This window comes from Agelaius tricolor, unplaced genomic scaffold, assembly GCF_023055355.1.
Source record: "Agelaius tricolor isolate 1412-34295 unplaced genomic scaffold, bAgeTri1.0.p SCAF_20, whole genome shotgun sequence".
In the NCBI taxonomy this organism is placed as follows: domain Eukaryota; kingdom Metazoa; phylum Chordata; class Aves; order Passeriformes; family Icteridae; genus Agelaius; species Agelaius tricolor.
The window spans coordinates 1,730,435-1,749,572 of NW_027269280.1; the positions used below are offsets into that span (position 1 = coordinate 1,730,435).

Genomic DNA, 19,138 nt, shown 5'->3' on the forward strand with positions numbered 1-19,138 from the left:
TGGGATGGGATGGGATCCATGGGACGGGGTGGGGTGGAATGGGAGGGAAGGGATGGGATGGGAAGGGATCCATGGGGTGGGGTGGGATGGGATGGAATGGAATAGAATGGGGTGGGATCGGGGGTCCCCAGTATGGGTTGGGGAGGGGGTGGGTCTCGATTCCGTGGGGCCGCCCCGCGCATGATCCCGTCCGCTCCCGCCCCTTCTCCGCCCCTTTCCCGCCCCTTCCCGCCCTTCTCGCGAGACCCATGTGTCCCGGAAGTGGCGGCGCCGCGGGCCGCACGTGGGCCCGTACCGGGCCGTGCCGTACCGGGCCGTGCCGGGCTCTGTCAGGCCGGGCTCTGTCAGGCCGTGCCGTGTCCCCGCCATCGCCATGGGCCGAGCGCGCCGGCGGCACAACTGGAAGGCGCGGCAGGCGCAGGGTCCCGCGGCCCCGCCCGCCGCCGAGCCGGAGCTGCCGCTGGAGCTGCCGCTGGAGCTGGGAGGTGCGGCCGGGCCGGGCTGGGCTCGCTGGGGTTCCCACCCGCGCTGAAAGGGACCGGAGCTGCTGCCCTGCCTCTGCTGTGTTTTTATTACATTTTAATCGGAAGCGTTGTTGTTGTTTTAACCCCCCCGGGAGGCGGTGGGTTCCCGTCCCTGCGTGTGGCTCTCACCCCACCCTGGGGTCGGGTCCCAGGCTGGGCTCGGTGATCTCAGAGCTCTTTTCCAGCCGAATTCATTCCCTGGCTCCGTGATCTCGGATCAGCTCTGTTACAGCAGCGGCTGACTCCAGGGAGCTCAGGAGTTCTGCTTGGGTCCCTCCCGAATCACTCAGTGGCTCCTTTATTTATTAAAACGGCTACTAAACGTATTTCCTATGTTAAACATTCGCTTTCTCAAACTTCAAAAAAAAACAGGCATTACTTCAAAAAATTATTCTATTCGATTATTCTATTTTTATTATTCTATTAATGCAGTGTTTTAGTATTAAAATCCACTGGTGCCCAGGTGAGGCAGGACGCTGGGGAGTCACCCCAGGGCACACTGTGTCCTGACCCTGGGGGATTGAGCAAAAAGGCAAAAATTGCATAATATTGTTACATAAATCTTGGAGAATCACCCTCAGGACTATAGAAAGCTCAGGGTTATTGAATGCCCAGTTTCGAGGTCTTTTGCCCTTGCTGATGTTGCAGGATTTTCTTTTGGCTGGGCATGAGGGTTGTGTTTGTTAGAAGCAGCTAAATCTGGCCTGGTGCTTGATAAGCCTGCTAAGCAGTGTGCTGAAAATAATCCACCTGGCACGAGTGAATAATGCAACCTTTCCTTCAGATGGAGCAACGCTGAAGGGAATTGACCAAAGCAATGCCCTGGTCCTGCCAGCAAAAAAAGCCAAGAAGAAAAAAGTCTCTTGTGTTGTGCAGCAGCAGAAGAAACCCCTGAGCAAGAAACAGAAGAAAAACCTGCAGAAGATTTTGGAGCAGAAGGAGAAGAAAAAACAGGTATGTTGCTGTTTCTGGCAGCAGCAGCTTCTCAAATCTTAAATTCTTAAATTCTCTTCTCTTAAAATGAGGGTTTGGTATTGGTGAGTGGGGCGGGTGGGTGATGATGAGGATGGTGAGGGGTGTGAGCTGTCAGGGGGTGTCTGAGGTGTGAAATCTCGTGGGTGAACTCTCAGGGGTGTGCAGGTGCTGGGGGTGATGCTGCAGCAGCAGCAGCTGCCCCTTTGCTGGGCATTGGGGCAGAGATGCAGCACCCAGGGGCTGCTGAGGGCAGCTCCAGGGGAGGAGGGCACTCCCTGCCCTCTCAGGGGCTGCAGGAACCTTTGTGGGCCCAGGTTCTGGTTCAGGGGCTGCAGGAACACATCCTTTGTGGGCCCAGGTTCTGTTTCAGGGGCTGCAGGAACACATCCTTTGTAGGCCCAGGTTCTGTTCTGCCCAGATGTCCCAGTGCTGTGATGCATCACTGGCAGTAAATGCTGGTTTTGCATTTTTAAAGCACTCTGTGAAATGGGTGCTGTGAGCACCTGCAAACCTCTCTGCACCCCAAGAGCTGTCAGTGCTTCTGAAACGCTTGTTGTGTATTTTCAGTGTGCAGGTAACAGCTTTTCTGTCTTTGTAAAACCTTTCCAGGCAGAATTCCTGGTCCTGTCAGTGCCTGGACAATGGCTTTCACAGAGGAGCTCTGGTTTTGGAGGCAGGTTCACCCTGTGGCTCACACCTCCTGCCATGCCATGTCCCAGGGCAGGGATTTGAGGCTCCCATTGCTCCAGGCCTCATTCCAGTGGTTCAGTTCCAATCTCTTTTCCTTGCTGCTGTTTCTAGGGTGCAGCTGAGCTGCTCACTGCTCTGATGTCAAGTCCCCATTTCTATTTTTGCTCTGGTACAGGGCTGAAATCTTCACCCTGGAGCAGCAGGAAGCTTTTCCAGCTGCACAGCAGGATTTGCCAGAGCACAGAGCACACCTTGGAATGCTCAAATCTTGCAATGAAATCCTTTCCTGGTCAAAGCAAGCACTGATTTTGGTTGTTTTCCCCAAACAGAGAGCTGAGCTGCTGAGCAAGCTGAACGAGGTCCAGGCTTCTGAGGCAGAAATGAAACTCCTGTACACAACTTCCAAACTGGGGACTGGGGGGCGCATGTTTCAGGCTAAAAGGTAAAGGGATTTTGGGGTGGAACCCTTGCAATTGATCACTCTGTTTGAACAGCAACATCCTCAGCTTTCCCTTGAGGTTTTTTTTTTTCTTGGTGCAAACAGGTTCTTCAGAATGGATGGCGCTAAATAATTTGCTATTTTTATTTTTATTTGCTATAATTTGCTATATTTTTAATTTATTTTTATTTTTATCTGATAATGGGATAGTTATTTTCTTGGTCTTTCCTGCAGGATGAGGATGAGGAGGGTGACACAATCTGCAGGCTTTTAGCAGTTGTGCTAAACTGCAAAATTGGTGGATAAACACTTATTTTCTTGTGCTGGAAGACATCTACTGATGTTGACCATAGCTGCTAGATTTATCAAGAGCTGCATTCACAGATTAAACTACAAAGATGCCCTCAGAAGAAATGGATAAACCTCAGGATAGAAAGGGCTTAGATACAAATCCATCCATCAAAGCCAAGGCTTTACCTGGCAGAGTTGTTAAAACCTCCAGGAGTGGAGATCTGTTTTTTGGGGAAGTCATGTCCCCAAATGTTTGAGGTGCCAGAACACAGTTCACAGGTGGATGTTTTGTTTCCAGGGTGACACAGGAGCCAAGGACTGATGTCCCTGAAAGGATCAGGAGCATCAGCGGTGCCAACAAGAGAAGGCACAGCTCAGGGTCAGAACCAGAGCCTGAGGAAGAGCCCAGCAGCTCTGAGGAGGAGGAGGATGAGGAGGAGGAAGAGCAGAAAGAAGAGCCTGAGAAGTCCTCAGGCAGTGCTGTGAATGCTGCTCAAGAGGCAGAGGCAGGAGTGGGGAGGGCAGGGGCTGAGCAGCCTCTGGCTGGTCCCAGAGCCCCAGAGCCCCAGGCAGCCCCCAGCAGGGCTCCCTGCAAGCCTGCAGTGTTCATCCCTGTGCACAGGACTCCTGAGATCCAGGTGAGGCTCTGGGAGCAGCACAGTGCTTGTAACAGGGGCTGGGCAGGATGGGGGGCTCCAGCAGCAGGAGGGAGCTTGTTTTAGGGTATTAGCATTTATCTTTAGTTTCACATACAGAATCTGTTAACAGTCCTTTATTGTCCTTTGCTGGAGAGTCTTCTGAAGTCCCTTTCAGCTCTCTGCTGTTCTGTACCTTATGCTGGGTGGTTTTGTCCCATTTGTTGTGGGCAGGGCATCGTTCAAGAACACGAAAAGCTCTGCACGAGTCTCAGCAGACAAGGCAGTTGTGAAATGAGTTTTCCCTTGAAGTGCTGTATTAAGAAACTCAAGGGACTCGGAAGTTTCACAAATTACAGTGCAGGGCTTGCCCTCTGCTTGCTGGGAAGCTGCTCTGATGACTCTGGTTCTCAGCCATGCTTGTGTGGAATGGACTGGTGTAGAGATTTCTGAGTCACAGGCTTGCAGAATTCCTTTTGTGGGTTTTATGGTCTGAGGAAGGGAACAGGTTTCAATCCCGAGGAAAACAAAAACGGAGCGAGAAACAATGCAACTAAAATGTGTGTTTTGCACTGTTTAGGAGGCAAGACTAAAGCTCCCCATCCTTGCTGAAGAACAAGTGGTCATGGAAGCCATTAATGACAATCCCATTGTGATCATATGTGGAGAGACAGGGAGTGGCAAAACCACCCAGGTGCCTCAGTTCCTCTATGAAGCTGGATATGCCAGGTAGGAGTTGGATTTTATATGCAGCAAAAGGAATTGCAGGGACAGCATTTTGGGAAAAACTTGTCTGGAATCCATTCATCTTCAGATCAGTACAGATACAACAGACGGGAATCCCAAAGCTCCCTGTCTGTGTTTTCATTCCAACTACAGCTAAGACTGAGGCTGTGTGACTGATGCCATTAATCTAGAGCCTTCAGTGAGAAATCCTGTTGTCCTTTTTGGGGCTGCTGCTCTGTTTAATGAAAACAATTCCTCCTTTTCCTGCCCTCACCCCTTTAGTTCTGGTGGCATCATCGGGATCACGGAGCCTCGGCGCGTGGCTGCCGTGTCCATGTCCCAGAGGGTGGCCAAGGAGATGAACCTGTCGCACAGGTGAGCCTCAGAAAGCCTTGGGGCCTCGCTGGGGGGTGGCACTGAGGTGCTCTGTGGGTGACAAGGACTCTGTGCTTGTTCCTGGGTGTTTCCCCACAGGGTGGTTTCCTATCAAATCCGCTATGAGGGGAACGTCACGGATGAAACACAGATCAAGTTCATGACAGATGGTGTGCTGCTCAAGGAGATTCAGAAGGTAACTTGCTGTCCTCAGGGTTACAAAAAAGGGAATGTTTTTTGGATAGCTGGGAAGGGAGGCCAATGTGGACTTGTTGCCAGTCTTTCAAATCAGAATCCCTCTCAGCACCAGGGATTTAGTTCCTCTCTACCCTTGATATTCCTGCCCAAGCCCCTAAACATTAGCTTATCTTGCTGGGGAAAATGGGAGTGAGAAGAGGCTTGGGAACCAGGCTGCCTTGTGTAGGGTGAGTGCATTAAAGTGAGTGAGAAATGGAGCTGGGGATGGGCTCAGTGCTTGTGGGGTGTCCTGGCTCACATATCCTTGCTGGGGCCTCCTGTGCTGAAATCCATCTCTCCCCTCAGGACTTTCTGCTGTCCAAGTACAAAGTGATCATCATTGATGAAGCCCACGAGAGGAGCATGTACACAGACATCCTGATAGGCCTCCTGTCCCGCATCGTGCCCCTCCGCCACAAGGTGCTGTGATCCCTCAGGGTTAATTCTGTTCTTCACATTCTGGGCTGCTTTGGTGTGTGAGTCTGGGCTTCACGTCAGGGGATGCTGAGCTCTGTGCACAGAGCAGGGAGACAAAACAATTCCTGCTCCAGCTGGGGACCAAGGACAAATGATCCAAACCTCAGCCCAAGAGCACAAACCCCGTGGGCTGGAGAGAGAAAAACAAGGGTGGGACTGCATGGGCTAAAGATTATGAACTAGTAATTAATTATGAATGAATTATGAATAATTGGACAATGAACTGCAAGATGCAAATGGGGCAGAACTGATCAAAGTGAGAGACCCCGTGACCAGTGGGGCATTTTGGGACCATTTCGGTTCATCTTGGGTGCAGCCCTGGCTGGGCTCTTGTGCTGCCCAAGGTTTATCCATTCAGGCCTTCTAATAAATCCCTGCTTTATTCTTTAACTCTGTCCAGCCTCTGCTCTGGGTCAGCCTCAGGGCATCAGGATGGGCAGGGCTCCTGCTCTGGACATGGATGTGCAGGGGAGGGAATTTTCCACATGAAGAGGCTCTGTGATGTGGAATTCCAAGGAAATCTGACAGAAATAACACTCAGTTAACACATTTCTCTTTCTGTATGGTTGAAGAGGCACAGAGCCCGCACCAAGGGGGAAATAGTACAGATCAGTACCAAGTGGTGACTTTTCAGGCCAAATCCAGTTCATCTGAGACTTGCAGTGTAGAGAATTGAATTCCAGCAGCCTGGGGGAAAGCAGGGTGTTAGTTGCTGGTTGGGCACAGGGTGACAGATGTGTGTCCCTGCAGAAGGGGCTGCCCCTGAAGCTGATCATCATGTCTGCAACTCTGCGTGTGGAGGATTTCACTGCCAACACCAGGCTGTTCTCTGTTCAACCTCCTGTCATCCAGGTACTGTCCCCTCCCTGGGAGCCTCCATGAAACCAGTGACAAAACAGGGGCACTCTAATCTTTCCAGTTGGTGCTGAAATCTTTCAGAGAACCAATTTAAAAACAGTCATTTTGTTTAGGCTATTGTTTCTTTTGGGGCTTGGTGTTTTTCTTTCCACCTTTATCAGAAAACCACCCTGGCAGAATCTGATTATCTTGAGAAACTCTTAAGTTATGGTTCAGGAGAACTAGAAAGCCTCAATCTGAGTTGATGGTGGGAAAGGGGGAAAAGCTTTGGTTTCTAGCATGGTTTTATGGTGGAGCAGACAACACCAGTGATTGCTGTGGGCTTGGTGTTTTGTAGGGTACCAAACCCTGGATGTGAACAGAAATACAGGGTGAGCTTTTCTGGCTGTCCCATGCAATCATTGTGTGGAGTTATGACAGCACACAAACCCTTTATTGTATAAATACCTTAATTTGGTGTTTGCTCTCCAGGTAGATGCAAGGCAGTTCCCTGTAACTGTTCATTTCAACAAGAAAACCCCCCTGGATGATTACAGTGGGGAGTGCTTCAGGAAGGTGTGCAAAATCCATCGGATGCTGCCTGCAGGTAGGAGAGCTTCACTGCTCAGAGCCTCTCACATTGCTCATACTGAACATGACTAAAGTTTGTTGTTGTTGTTGTTGTTTTTTCCTTTTTCTTATTTTTTTTTCTCTTGCAGGTGGCATTTTGGTGTTTTTAACAGGCCAGGCAGAAGTTCACTCTCTGTGTAGGAGATTAAGGAAAGCATTCCCATACCAAAAAAACAACACTGCAGGTAATGCTGTAGAAACTGTTAAACTTCAAATTATCCTGCTGAGAAGTGAGCTTGTTTTGCGTCCAAAAATGTGAAGTTTTGTTTTAAAACCACCAAAGACAAGGTTTGGGGAAAGTTGTGGGTGATTGTCATGACTGATGTTAAATTTTGTGCTGGTTTGAGTTTGGGAAAAAATCCTTTCCAGTTCCCCTCTGCCTTCAGTTTGCTTTTTCCACACTTTGCATCCCAGAAAGGTGGGAGTGTCCCCAGACTCCTCCACCTTTCCTGAGAGAGTCCCACTGCTGTTTTTCAGGAGGAGAGGATGACAAAGAAGACTCAGTGGAAGAAATCAGGAAATTCAAGAACTCGAGGAAGTGGAGGAGAGTCCTGGTAACGTGTGAGGGGTAGAGTTCCTCCAAGAGGCAGCGGGTGCCTCCCTGCAGGCAGCTCTGCTCTGTGGCTGTGCCTCTCACCAGCTCCTCCAGACCTGCCTGAAGCCCACAGGGGCCCCCTCAGTGCTGCTCTCACTGCTGCAGGGTCCTGCTGAAACTCTGAATGTCATGGGCAGGAGATTGATTCAGGTTGAGCACTGACCACTAAAACTTGAATGGAAGGAGCTCCAGACTTGCTGGCTGCTCCTCATCTCACCATTTGTTACCCAAAATTTGGACTGGGTTTGAGAGAGAGATGAAATTCTAAGACTGACCCATCTTGACAGAAACTTTTCAACGTTTGTTAGGCACATCTGGATTAGGAGGCCAGTTCTCTTCTTTCTAAGCATGTTACAATAAATGACAATATATAGAGGTGGAATGGGATTTGGCATTGTATGCTTTTGCAATGCCTCCAATTTAAAAAATGTCTCATTTGGAAATACTTTATTTTGCACCTGAGAAGGCCTAAGAAATGTGAGTCTCAGCTTTGCTTTTAAAGCAATGCAAGGTGCTGCTTGTGTCCCCCTGTTAATGTGCTGTTTTCATCTTCCCTCTCTTTCTCAGACACTCCCCAAAATTGATCTGAACAATTACTCTGTGGTGCCACCAGATGAAGGAGATGAGGACAGAGACTTTGACAGCGATGATGATGCTGCAGGCTCTGATCTTGACCTGGACTTAGGAGATGGAGACTCAGAAGAAGGTTTGGCACATGTGAAAGAAGGAATCCCTGTCCCCTGTCCCCTGTGAAAGGAGTGACTTGAGTTGTTTGTCCTGTGCTGAGCTGTGGCACCAGAGCAGCAGTGTCATGGCAAAGTTGTTCAGGCTTTCCAGTCCCAGTTACTGGTACCAGTTTGTACCAATTGCTTTCCTGGTTTTGGTGAAATGGTGTTTGTTCAGATGTTGCTGGGACTGAGCAGTGTTGGTTTGTTTCCCCACAGATGAGAAATCTGACTCATCCCTGCCCCTGTATGTGCTCCCACTCTACTCCTTGCTGGCACCAGAGAAACAGGCAAAGGTAAAGTGATTTATTGTCACAGTGAGCTGGAGATCTTACAGATAACAGTGATCATTGTCTGAAATCACAGCTGAGATGAAATTCCCATCTTGGACTGTTCTGTCAGCTGGAATGGCCCAGTGGGCAGGTTGGGCTGGGGTGTCCCTGATGTGCCACTCCAGCAGGGTGGGACAGGTGATCAGCCACAGCCCTGCAGGGTCTCTGCGTCCATCCTGGCCCTGGGCAGGTGGAGATGCTGCTGCCAGCAGGCAGCTTGAGCAGATTGCTGTGTTCCCTGCTGTCTCTGGGGGCACCAGCATGTCTGAGCACCACTCAGTGACTCAGTGCTGCTTTGTGCCCCACCTGCAGCCCCTGGGGTCGTTTCTGAGGCTTAACCCAGCTGGACAAAGAGCTGGAGACAGGGAGTTAGGGCTCTGCTCTGACTCCTGCCTTCCCCTTGCGGTGCCATCTACACTGCCATGCCTTTGCAGCCCATCCAAGACCACTGCCTGTCCCTTTCCTTGCTCTTTTCCTTGCCTTTTTCCCTGCCCCCTTTTCCCTGCCCCCTTTTTCCCTGCCCCCTTTTCCCTGCCCCCTTTTCCCTGCCCCCTTTTCCCTGCCCCCTTTTCCCTGCCCCCTTTTCCCTGCCCCCTTTTCCTTGCCCCCTTTTCCCTGCCCCCTTTTCCTTGCCCCCTTTTCCCTGCCCCTTTTCCTTGCCCCGTTCCTTGTCCCTTTTCCCTGCCCCTTTTCCCTGCCCCCTTTTCCCTGCCCCCTTTTTCCTTGCCCCCTTTTTCCTTGCCCCCTTTTTCCTTGCCCCCTTTTTCCTTGCCCCCTTTTCCCTGCCCCGTTCCTTGTCCCTTTTCCTTGCCCCCTTTTCCCTGCCCCCTTTTCCCTGCCCCCTTTTCCTTGCCCTTTCCTGCCCCTTTCCTGCCCTTCCCCTGCTGGCACTGCCCTCCCATGCCCACCCCTCTCTCGCAGGTGTTCCGCCCTCCTCCTCCGGGCACCAGGCTCTGCGTGGTGGCCACCAACGTGGCAGAGACGTCCCTGACCATCCCTGGCATCAAGTACGTGGTGGACAGTGGCCGGGAGAAGCGGCGCTGCTACGACAGGATCACGGGGGTCTCGTCCTTCAGGGTGTCCTGGGTGTGCCAGGCCTCGGCCGAGCAGCGCGCCGGCCGCGCCGGCCGCACCGAGCCCGGCCACTGCTACAGGTCAGCCCTGCTGCCAGCACAGTGCCCTGCCTCAACAGCAGGGGTGTGCCTGCCTCCCCTGGAATGGAAAATGTAAACCCCTAAACCCCCCCTTTTCCAAGTTGTTACAGGTTTTAAATTAAGGGGCTCTCATGTGGCGGTGTTTGAGGGCCCCAGGATGAGGGAAGAGATGAGAATCTTGGCTCCGTGTTTCAGGAGGCTGATTTATTATTTTATGATAGATATTATATTAGAATTATATATTAAAACTATACTAAAAGTCTCAGGGTCTCTGCTGCTCAGAGTGACCCGAGATGCATTAGAAAGTCTCTTTTCCCAGCCTGGCACTCAAACTCTTCAAAGGAGTCAGAACTCTTCATTTCTCAGTCTCAAGGTTGTTCATTGTTCCTCATCTGTAAAATTCTTTCTCCTGTCCAGCCGAGGTCCTCTCAGCAGGACACTCAGAAGCACTCTGCCTCTCTGGGATGGTGTTATCTTTTTATACTAAAATCTACCTGGACAATATTTGCAATTACTTCCCAATACCTGTCACCTATGTTAGACAGTGAGCTTCTACTCTAAATCAACCTAAAAGTGCCACCATCACAGCAGAAGATGGAGGCCAAGAAGAAGAAGGAGAAAGGCTGGACACACCCATATTCCTCCATCTTGTCCCCTGAACCCTCATTCTAAAAACCCCCCAAATCAATTTTTTCACCCTGTGATAAATTCACTATCATTCTACTTAAACTTTCGTGGCTTGCAGATCTTCATATAAAGGTTGGTAATTGTTTTTTCCAAGGGCTGAATCAAAGGCACAGGGGTCTTGTGCTCTATGCCAAGGTCTCTGAGCCCTCTGGGCAGGGGCTTGACCCCTCCAGGGCAGCCAGAGGAATTTCCTGGGTTCTGACATAAAAGAATAGAAGAAAAGGTTTCATTAGAAGGCTTGCAAGGAATAGAAAGGAATGATAACAAAATCTTGTGACTGACCAGAGAGTCTGAGACAGCTGGACTGTGATTGGCCATTAATTAGAAACAACCACATGAGCCCAATCCCAGATGCACCTGTTGCATTCCACAGCAGCAGATAACCATTGGTGACATTTCGTTTCTGAGGCCTCTCAGGTTCTCAGGAGAAAAGATCCTAACAAAAGGATTTTTCATAAAATATGTCTTTGAAACTCTCAGGCAAAAAATATGGGAGCAGGGAATAACAGTTCTTCAATAGGGAAGAAAATAAAAAAAGATAAAAAATGCAGTGAATTAAAACAACACTGACAGAGTCAGAACACAGCCTGTGGGTCAGGGTGTTGGTAGCAGTCTAACTGGAGATGTGGCTGCAGCCCTCCTGCATTTCTCTTGCTGTAAACTCTTATTTTCATGGTCAGGTCAGATTTCACCACGGCCAGGTGGATTTAACTCTGAGCCAAGTTAACTTGTGAATAAGGCAAATACCCCAACCTGTAAATAATGATATGATGATGTAAATACTATCCACAGCTGCCTTTTTTTAATCCTTTGCTAGTTTTTCCTGCATATCTTTTGAGTTAAAATTTAAGTATCTAATAATACTTCTGGTCCACCAGGTTATACTCTTCAGCAGTTTTCATGGACTTTGAGAAATTTTCTGCTCCAGAAATAACGAAGCGACCAGTGGAAGACTTGATTCTGCAAATGAAGGCTTTAAATATAGAAAAGGTGAGTTGGAAAGGGCTTTGTACCACAGCACCCATTAAAGTGGTGGCCCTTAGGAGCCAGAAACAAACAGAAATGTATTTTATGGTCATTGCTTGAAGCTGTGCCTTGTGGCAGAAATTCAGATCCTGAGAGTCCATTTTGGTTCTGCACATTGCAGAAACTGCTCTGAATTCCACTAGGCCTTAACAGACATGTTTGTTAGAGCTGTAAATGCTTTCTTATATTCTTAGAGGTTAAAAAAACCCTGTCTAAACAGGGTCTGTGTTCTGGAGATACTGGAGCACTTTCAGAGAGCACAACATTTAAATCAGACCTTCAGCAGCCTGCCCTGGGCGGTGCCCGCAGTCAGTGGGTGCTGGAGGTGATTCTGCTGTTCCTGTTTCCTCCTGTTCTTGTTCCAAGCATTTCCTGCCATTCTGTGTCCCTTCCTTTCGCTCCTGGCAAACATCCTGAGTGTTTTTCTTTGTCCCACGTAACCAGAGGGGAGGATTCCACTCCCTTGCAGGGCTCCTCGCTGTGCTCAGACTGTTTCCCAGAGGGTGCTGTCAGTGTGGGCTGAGGGGCTGTGCTCTTGTTTCCCTAGGTCATCAACTTCCCATTCCCAACCCCTCCTCCCACGGAAGCTCTGGCAGCAGCTGAGGAGCTGCTGATAGCCCTGGGTGCCCTGAAGGAGCCCCCCATGACAGGAAGGTAATGCCTGTGATGTCCTGCACTGTGGGCTCTGCTCTGCTCTCATCCCACACCCAGGGATGTCCTTTGGCTCACAAACTGCCACCAGCTCAGTCTCTGGTGCCCTCTGTTTGTGTGGGCAGGGAAACACCTGCTGGGAGCCCCAGCAGGGCTGCTGGGAGCTGTGGGAGGAAGAGGAACCTTCCCCCTGACCTTGGGGACCAGCACACAACAAAACCTGAGAAAACACCTCCAATTAATTGGGCTGCCAGAACGGGGAGCACTAACCTGTTCTCAATCAAAGTTACCTCGTGACATGAGCTCTCTTTTCCCTGCCCAGGCTGAAGCAGCAGCTGGCAGCAAAGCTGAGCTGCCCCATCAGTGCCCTGGGCAGGGTGATGGCCACTTTCCCCGTGGCTCCCCGCTATGCCAAGATGCTGGCCCTGAGCAGGCAGCACCAGTGCCTGCCCTACACCATCACCATCGTGTCTGCCATGACTGTCAGGGAGCTCTTTGAGGAGCTGGACAGGTGAGTGGCTGAGCCTGCCTGTGTCCCAGTGTCACAGCAGTGTCCCTGTGTCACAGCAGTGTCCCTGTGTCACCCCGTGTCCCAGTGTCACCCTGTGTCACCCCGTGTCCCTGTCACCCCGTGCCCTGCAGGCACAGCTCTCACAGCTGCTGCTCTGTGTTCCTTGCAGGCCAGCAGGCAGTGAGGAGGAGGCAGCCCAGCTGAAGAGGAGGAGAGCCAGGTTCTTGCAGATGCAGAAGGTCTGGGCTGGGCAGGGGCCCATGCAGAAGCTGGGGGACCTCATGGTGATGTTAGGTAAGTATCTGTAAGTATCCTTTCTGTATTCTTTAGTATATTTTAGTGTAGTATTCTTTAATATCATATAGTATCTTAAAATAATAAATTAGCCTTCTGAGAGCATGGAGTCAGATTCATCATTCCTTCCAGCCTTCTGTAAGTATCCTTTCTGTATTCTTTAGTATAGTTTAGAATAATAGAATAGAATAGAATTCTTTAATATATATTACCTTAAAGTAATAAATTAGCCTCCTGAGAACATGAAGTCATCATTCCTCCCTTTGTCTGGGCACCCCACAAATACAGTAGCAACCCTGAAATGACTCATAGCCTGGGACAGTGCTGTCCCTCTGCCTGTGGGTTTCATGAGGAGCTGACAGTGACCCCCTGTGTCCCCCCAGGAGCAGTGGGGGCCTGTGAGTACTCTGGCTGCACCCAGGAGTTCTGTGAGCAGAACGGGCTGAGGCACAAGGCCATGCTGGAGATCCGGCGCCTGCGAGGGCAGCTCACCACTGCAGGTGAGGGGCTGGGGGGAAATGCTGTGCTGGGTCTCCTCTGGGGGCTGGCACAGCCACAGGGAGCTGAGTCCTGTCCTGCTGCACCCCCTGTCCCCTGGCTTTGCCCGCAGTGAACTCGGTCTGCAGGGATGCTGGGCTCTACGTGGACCCCAAGATGGAGCCCCCAACAGAAGCTCAGGTCACCTACCTGAGGCAGATCGTGCTGGCAGGGCTGGGGGATCACCTGGCCAGAAGGGTGCAGGCAGAGGAGCTGCTGGATGACAAGTGGAAAAATGCCTACAAGGTGAGCAGCTTGCCTGGCCTCAGTTCCTCCTCCTTGTGTGGCAGAAGCCTGTGCCAAGCCCAGGTGTCTGGCTGGGTGCAGCTCTGGGATGTCTGTGCTGGCTTCCTCTCTGTGGAACTGGAGTTTGCAGTGTTGCCATTTCCTGGTGTTCATGTAGGAAATGTTATAAAAGAGCTGAGAAGTACCATGAGTTCATCCTGTGTACCATGAGACATCTTGCTTGGTGTCTGCAGAGAAGGTGAAGCAGAAAATGATGGGGTTATTAAAAACCTCCATCACTTCAAGAAATCTTACAGATGTACACCTGAGAGAGGCTGAAATGAGGTGCAGTGAGGACATTGGATTGTTAGTAACTTACTGTGCTTCAATCTTTGTGCCTCTTTCAGACTGCACTCCTGGAGGACCCAGTGTTCATCCACCCCAGCTCAGTCCTCTTCAAAGAGCTGCCAGAGTTTGTGGTGTACCAGGAGATTGTGGAGACCACCAAGCTGTACATGAAAGGTGAGTGCTGTGTGCTGAGCAGTTCACACTGCCTTGGCAGAGTGTTTTCCCCTGTGCTGTGCTTTCTGTGTGACTCCTGGGATTTGGATCCTTAAGGCTTCCTTCATCTGGATCAGGAGATAAATCGGCCTTTTTTTTTAATTTATCTGGCAGAATTAGCTGGAGCAAAGCTCAGCTTCTGAAATATCTGCTTTGCCCCAGCCCTGCCAACCACAGCTGCCTGCTGCTGATCTCTGAACAGGTTTTTTATAGCATAAAAAGTTTGAAAAGAATTGAGGACAAGTAAATCTGTGGAGATGAGACCCTGACCATGCCCTGCACCCCTGGGGCTGCCAGTGAGCTGTGGCCCTTGGCAGCAAACCTGCATGCAGGTGTGTTTTCCCTCCTCAGGTGTGTCTGCAGTGGAGCCTGAGTGGATCCCTGCCCTGCTGCCACCCTACTGCCACTTTGGGAAGCCTCTGGAGAATCCCCCTCCCTCCTACTGCCCTGGCACAGGCCGGGTGCGCTGCCACAGACCCAGCGTCTTCTGTAAGTGTCCCCCAGGAGCTCCTGCCTCTGCCAGGAAGGCCCAAAGAGGGGCTTTGGGCACCTCCACGGGGTTTGTAGCCTTTAAATATTGGTATTTCCCACTGAGATGGGCACCTCCACGGGGTTTGCACCATTCAAATATTGGATTTCCCACCGAGATGGGCACCTCCATGGGGTTTGCAGCACTCAAATATTGGATTTCCCACTGAAATGGGCACCTCCACGGGGTTTGTAGCCTTTAAATATTGGTATTTCCCACTGAAATGGGCACCTCCACGGGGTTTGCACCATTCAAATATTGGATTTCCCATTGAGATGGGCACCTCCATGGGGTTTGTAGCATTGAAATATTGGCATATCTCACTGGGATGGGCACTGGGAAGGCTGGCAGTGCCCTCCCCACTTGTGGCCCCTGTGCTGTCCCCCTGCCTGGCAAGGTGCCCTCCTGGGGGAGCAGGGAGGGACCTGGGCTGTTTTGTGTTGTTTGCAGACCGGGTGGGCTGGCAGCTCCCTGCTGTGGAGGTTGATTATCCCCCAGGAATCGATCGCTACAAACACTTTGCCAGGTTCCTGCTGGAAGGGAAGGTGAGTGTGCTCCAGCCACACCATTTTCCTCGTGTTACCATTACTTTTTTAGCCAAATTTTTGGAGGAGATGAACCTTATGGCTTCATTGTTTTGTGCCTCCCCGTTGCTCGTCACTTGCTGGTGGATGGAAGAGTTTGTTGTGGTTGATGAGGTGGGGAAGGGATCTTTAAAACCCCAAAAAAAAGCAGGAAAAATCAGTATTTCAGTGAAAGACACTCCCAAATTTAAGTCCTGGTTTTGCAAAGTAAAAAAAGCCAATAGCCCATGTCTTTGTCCAGCCTGGGACAGAAGAATTGTCCAACAAGTCAGGACAAGATTATGGACACGGGGATGGGAGGAGATGGTGATGGAGAATATGACATGGGAATCTGTAGTAGCACAAGTTCATTGATGGTTGTTATCATATCACAATTAATTTACTTTATTCATTATCTAATTGTTGTAACCAATCTTCCAGGTCATTAAAAAGCTGAGTTCTTACAGCCAGTGCCTGCTGTCCAGTCCCCTCATTATGCTGAAGACGTGGTCCAAGTAAGTGGTTAAAAACAAACCTCAGGCCCTTGTCTCCACCAAACACTTTTCAATGCCTTTCTAAATTTTAAAAAATTCAATGCTGAGAAGGGTGGTGGAGATTGTGATCTTGGCAGAATGGGTTTCCTCACCAGGAAAAGCTGTGTCCCAGGAGAGCTGGTGGTGGTGAGGGCCGTGCAGGACACGCTGGGCTCTGCTGGGCTCTGCTGGGCTCTGCTGGGCTCTGCTGAGCTCTGCTGGGCTAATGAGCATTGGTTTATTGCTCCATTTCTCTGATTCAGACTTCAGCCCAGGACAGAAGCCCTCCTGCAGGCTCTGGTTAAAGAAAACTGTGATAATCGTGATGCTTTGGTGGCTGCATGGAAGAAAAATCCTAAATGTGAGTGTTCTGCTTGCCTAATTATCAGTCATGTCAGTGGGGTACCTTGAGCACTATTGAATTATAATTTCAAAAAATGGACTATTTCACTTGATAAGCTCCAAATATTTCCTATTTTCTTACCAGAAGCAGTAGTACCCTGTGCTTGATTCTTGTGAAAAATGACAGAAACCACTTCAGAAAGCAACATTTATTTTGTATTTTAAGATTTTTTTTTTTCTGTAGTTGTAACCACAGTTAAAATGTACAGACTATGGTAGTACTGTCCATGGATATATTGAAGTTTTTTCTTCCTGGCAAAATGGATTTTCTTCAGTATTGGGGTGCCAGATGATAAGAATTCTTCCCAGCAGCAGCAGCAGATTCCTGTGCTCACACAGATTCCTGTGGATGCTGCCACCTGTGCCTGCCCAGCAGTGGGTGCTGGTCCTGGCTCCAGTGGGTCTGGTGCTCCCTCAGGGGATTTTTCCAGCCCAACTCAGCGTCTGCTCCTCTCCCCCTGCAGATCTGCTCGCAGCCTATTGCCAGTGGGTGCCCGAGGCCCTGCACCAGGAGCTGGCCCTGAAGTGGCCACCAGTGGCCCTGTGACCCTTGCTGCTGATGGACTCCTTTGCTCCAGGGTGTCTGGAGAGCTTTTCAAGGGTCTCCTTGGAAATGTGAAACAGATGGACTCACCAACTGTAGGAATACCTTTTTGTAAGCTTTCCCAGAAGCCCTGCCAGCTGTTGGGCTGGTTTTTCATAATATTAATGTTTGGATAATTTTATCCATTGTATTTTGTGGAGATTTTTCTTTTTTTTTAACCTGAAGTTTGTCTTTGGACTATATTAGTCGTATGAGCTGTAATAAATATGTAAAATTCTTGGTCTGGATGGGAGAAATGTTTTCTGTGTGGGATACTGCAGTGAGCAGAATATCAGAGCTGTGCAGGCGCCTCTTCACAGGTGTCAGACAGAGCCTGGGCAGCAGCTCAGGAGACAGGAAGCACAAAAATGAGGAAACTCTTGGGTTGGGATAGGAATGGTTTAATTAGTGAAGGGAAGATTGAGTTTACCTTCCCCTTCACCTGAATCTTTTGGGTCTTGGTAAACCCAGTGCTCACTGTGCTGCTTGTGGGCTGCTGCTTGTGACACTGCTGCAGGAGAAAGTGTGGACAGGGACCCTCCTGTCCCTGTGTTCTGAAGGGAACTGGCGCAAGAAACTGGCTGGATGTGTGTCCATAATTCCAACGTGCTTCAGGGGAGAGGCCAGAGCACAGGCAAGCATTAAAAACATCTAAAGCTCAAGAAACAGCAACTTGAGATCTGCAGCCACAAGGAAAGCAGCCCGTTGGTGTGTTTTCAGTCAAACACTGGGTTTTGGGGTTTGGGATGTCCCCAGGCAGGAGGGTGCTGGGGGTTCCTGACAGGGCACCTTTTTTTAGCAGGAATTGCAGCACAAGTCTGCAGATTCTGCTGCGGGGAGGGAAGAAAATCAACAGTTATGGAGTGTATTGGGAAATTTCGGCTCTTGAAAATGGGGCAGAAAAAAGCTAAAACTACCGGCCATGCAGGGCAGGGGCAAAAAAAACTGGAGATGCCGGGGATTGAACCCGGGGCCTCATACATGCAAAGCATGCGCTCTACCACTGAGCTACATCCCCTCGATGGAATCTGCTGTGCTCGTAGTATATACAGCGATAGCGAGAGCCGCAGGCCGAGCCTGGTGGTGACACCGCGGTGATAGTGCTGTCATCCCGCGTCCCCCGAGCCCCGCGCTGCGCTCCGGCCGCGAGAACGGAGCGGAACAGCGCCAGCTCCGTCTGAGGCGGGACTGTACCTTTATAGAGTCAGCTCAAAAAGCACTGTTTATAGCCGTCCTCGTTAGTATAGTGGTGAGTATCCCCGCCTGTCACGCGGGAGACCGGGGTTCGATTCCCCGACGGGGAGGTGTACAATATTTTGCCCCCGGATGCCATTTTTTGTGGGTGGTACCGCGACGGGGTTTGTTTGCGACGCCGCCGTGGAATCCACGCCGGAGGGGCCGGACAAAGCCGGCAGAGCCGCGTTTTGTGCCAGGGGAAGGGAGCGGAGTGCCCTGGGGTGCGTGCGGAACACCCCGCTGCTGCCGATACCTGGGGGCTCCCCGGTATCCTCGGAGTGGAAATGCCAGTGGGAAGGTGCGAATCCCCGGATAGTCCCGGTACCGGGCGGCGGGACCCGCGCCGGGAGGACGGGCACCAACCGGGCAGCGGCGCCCGTGGGGGGCGCGGGGCGGAGTCGTATCCACGGCCAGCGAGGGCGCTCTTGCCCGCCGAAATAGCTCAGTTGGGAGAGCGTTAGACTGAAGATCTAAAGGTCCCTGGTTCGATCCCGGGTTTCGGCAGAATTTTTTGGGTTTTATTGGTTTGGTTTTTTTTTTTTCCTTCTTATCATCAAAACGGTTCCTTTTGCTGCTGAGTGGAGGTAGCAGGGGATGCTGTCCCTGCGTCGGGCGGCTCAGCACGTGCCATCGTAGGCGCTCCACGTGCGGGATTTTTGTGTCAGGCGCCGGTTCCCGAAGGGCGGCGGTGATGGAGCGTGTCCTGCGGCCGCCGCTCAGGTATGATCTGGTCTCCGGAGAGAGCGCTTGTCGCCGTCCTCGTTAGTATAGTGGTGAGTATCCCCGCCTGTCACGCGGGAGACCGGGGTTCGATTCCCCGACGGGGAGGTAAGCGATACTTTTGTTCCTTTAGTTTATTTTTTTTTTCCTCACGGATTTCTCTGATTTTCGGCGGAGCAAAACCATTCGGTTTTCTGTGTGCGAACCAGCACGTTCCTGTCTTTTTGAGGGCTCCCTGCGGATGGCACCAGGCTCTGTGCACCGCAGCGCTGCCGGAGCTCGGTGCTGCCGCTCCCCGCACCCGGGCCGGCTCAGCACAGAGCTGGCCAGCGGGCAGGGAATGCAGGGCAAGCAGGGGGATGTAGCTCAGCGGTAGAGCGCATGCTTTGCATGTATGAGGTCCCGGGTTCAATCCCCGGCATCTCCACGTGGTTATTG

General features: G+C 51.0%; 1 protein-coding gene and 5 non-coding genes across 6 annotated transcripts; 5 read left to right on the forward strand and 1 right to left on the reverse strand.

The window, feature by feature from the left end:
• Window positions 1-244: 244 nt before the first annotated feature.
• Window positions 245-16,992, forward strand: DHX37 (DEAH-box helicase 37). The gene is made up of 27 exons (XM_071444951.1): window positions 245-485; window positions 1,309-1,478; window positions 2,519-2,631; window positions 3,218-3,557; window positions 4,135-4,283; window positions 4,563-4,655; window positions 4,755-4,851; window positions 5,199-5,312; window positions 6,120-6,221; window positions 6,699-6,813; window positions 6,926-7,021; window positions 7,314-7,390; window positions 7,999-8,137; window positions 8,376-8,452; window positions 9,410-9,642; window positions 11,208-11,319; window positions 11,903-12,009; window positions 12,329-12,517; window positions 12,687-12,811; window positions 13,195-13,311; window positions 13,422-13,594; window positions 13,981-14,095; window positions 14,486-14,623; window positions 15,114-15,208; window positions 15,668-15,741; window positions 16,023-16,120; window positions 16,626-16,992. The coding sequence occupies exons 1-27, from the start codon at window positions 374-376 to the stop codon at window positions 16,706-16,708; spliced, it is 3,453 nt and encodes a 1,150-aa protein (XP_071301052.1). The 5' UTR covers window positions 245-373; the 3' UTR covers window positions 16,709-16,992.
• A 698-nt stretch (window positions 16,993-17,690) lies between these two features.
• TRNAA-UGC (transfer RNA alanine (anticodon UGC)) lies at window positions 17,691-17,762 on the reverse strand. The gene has a single exon. It is a non-coding gene; the product is annotated as a tRNA-Ala (tRNA).
• A 214-nt stretch (window positions 17,763-17,976) lies between these two features.
• Window positions 17,977-18,048, forward strand: TRNAD-GUC (transfer RNA aspartic acid (anticodon GUC)). Its single transcript has one exon. It is a non-coding gene; the product is annotated as a tRNA-Asp (tRNA).
• A 363-nt stretch (window positions 18,049-18,411) lies between these two features.
• TRNAF-GAA (transfer RNA phenylalanine (anticodon GAA)) lies at window positions 18,412-18,484 on the forward strand. The gene has a single exon. It is a non-coding gene; the product is annotated as a tRNA-Phe (tRNA).
• Window positions 18,485-18,736: 252 nt separating this feature from the next.
• Window positions 18,737-18,808, forward strand: TRNAD-GUC (transfer RNA aspartic acid (anticodon GUC)). The gene has a single exon. It is a non-coding gene; the product is annotated as a tRNA-Asp (tRNA).
• Window positions 18,809-19,055: 247 nt separating this feature from the next.
• Window positions 19,056-19,127, forward strand: TRNAA-UGC (transfer RNA alanine (anticodon UGC)). The gene has a single exon. It is a non-coding gene; the product is annotated as a tRNA-Ala (tRNA).
• Window positions 19,128-19,138: the final 11 nt, after the last annotated feature.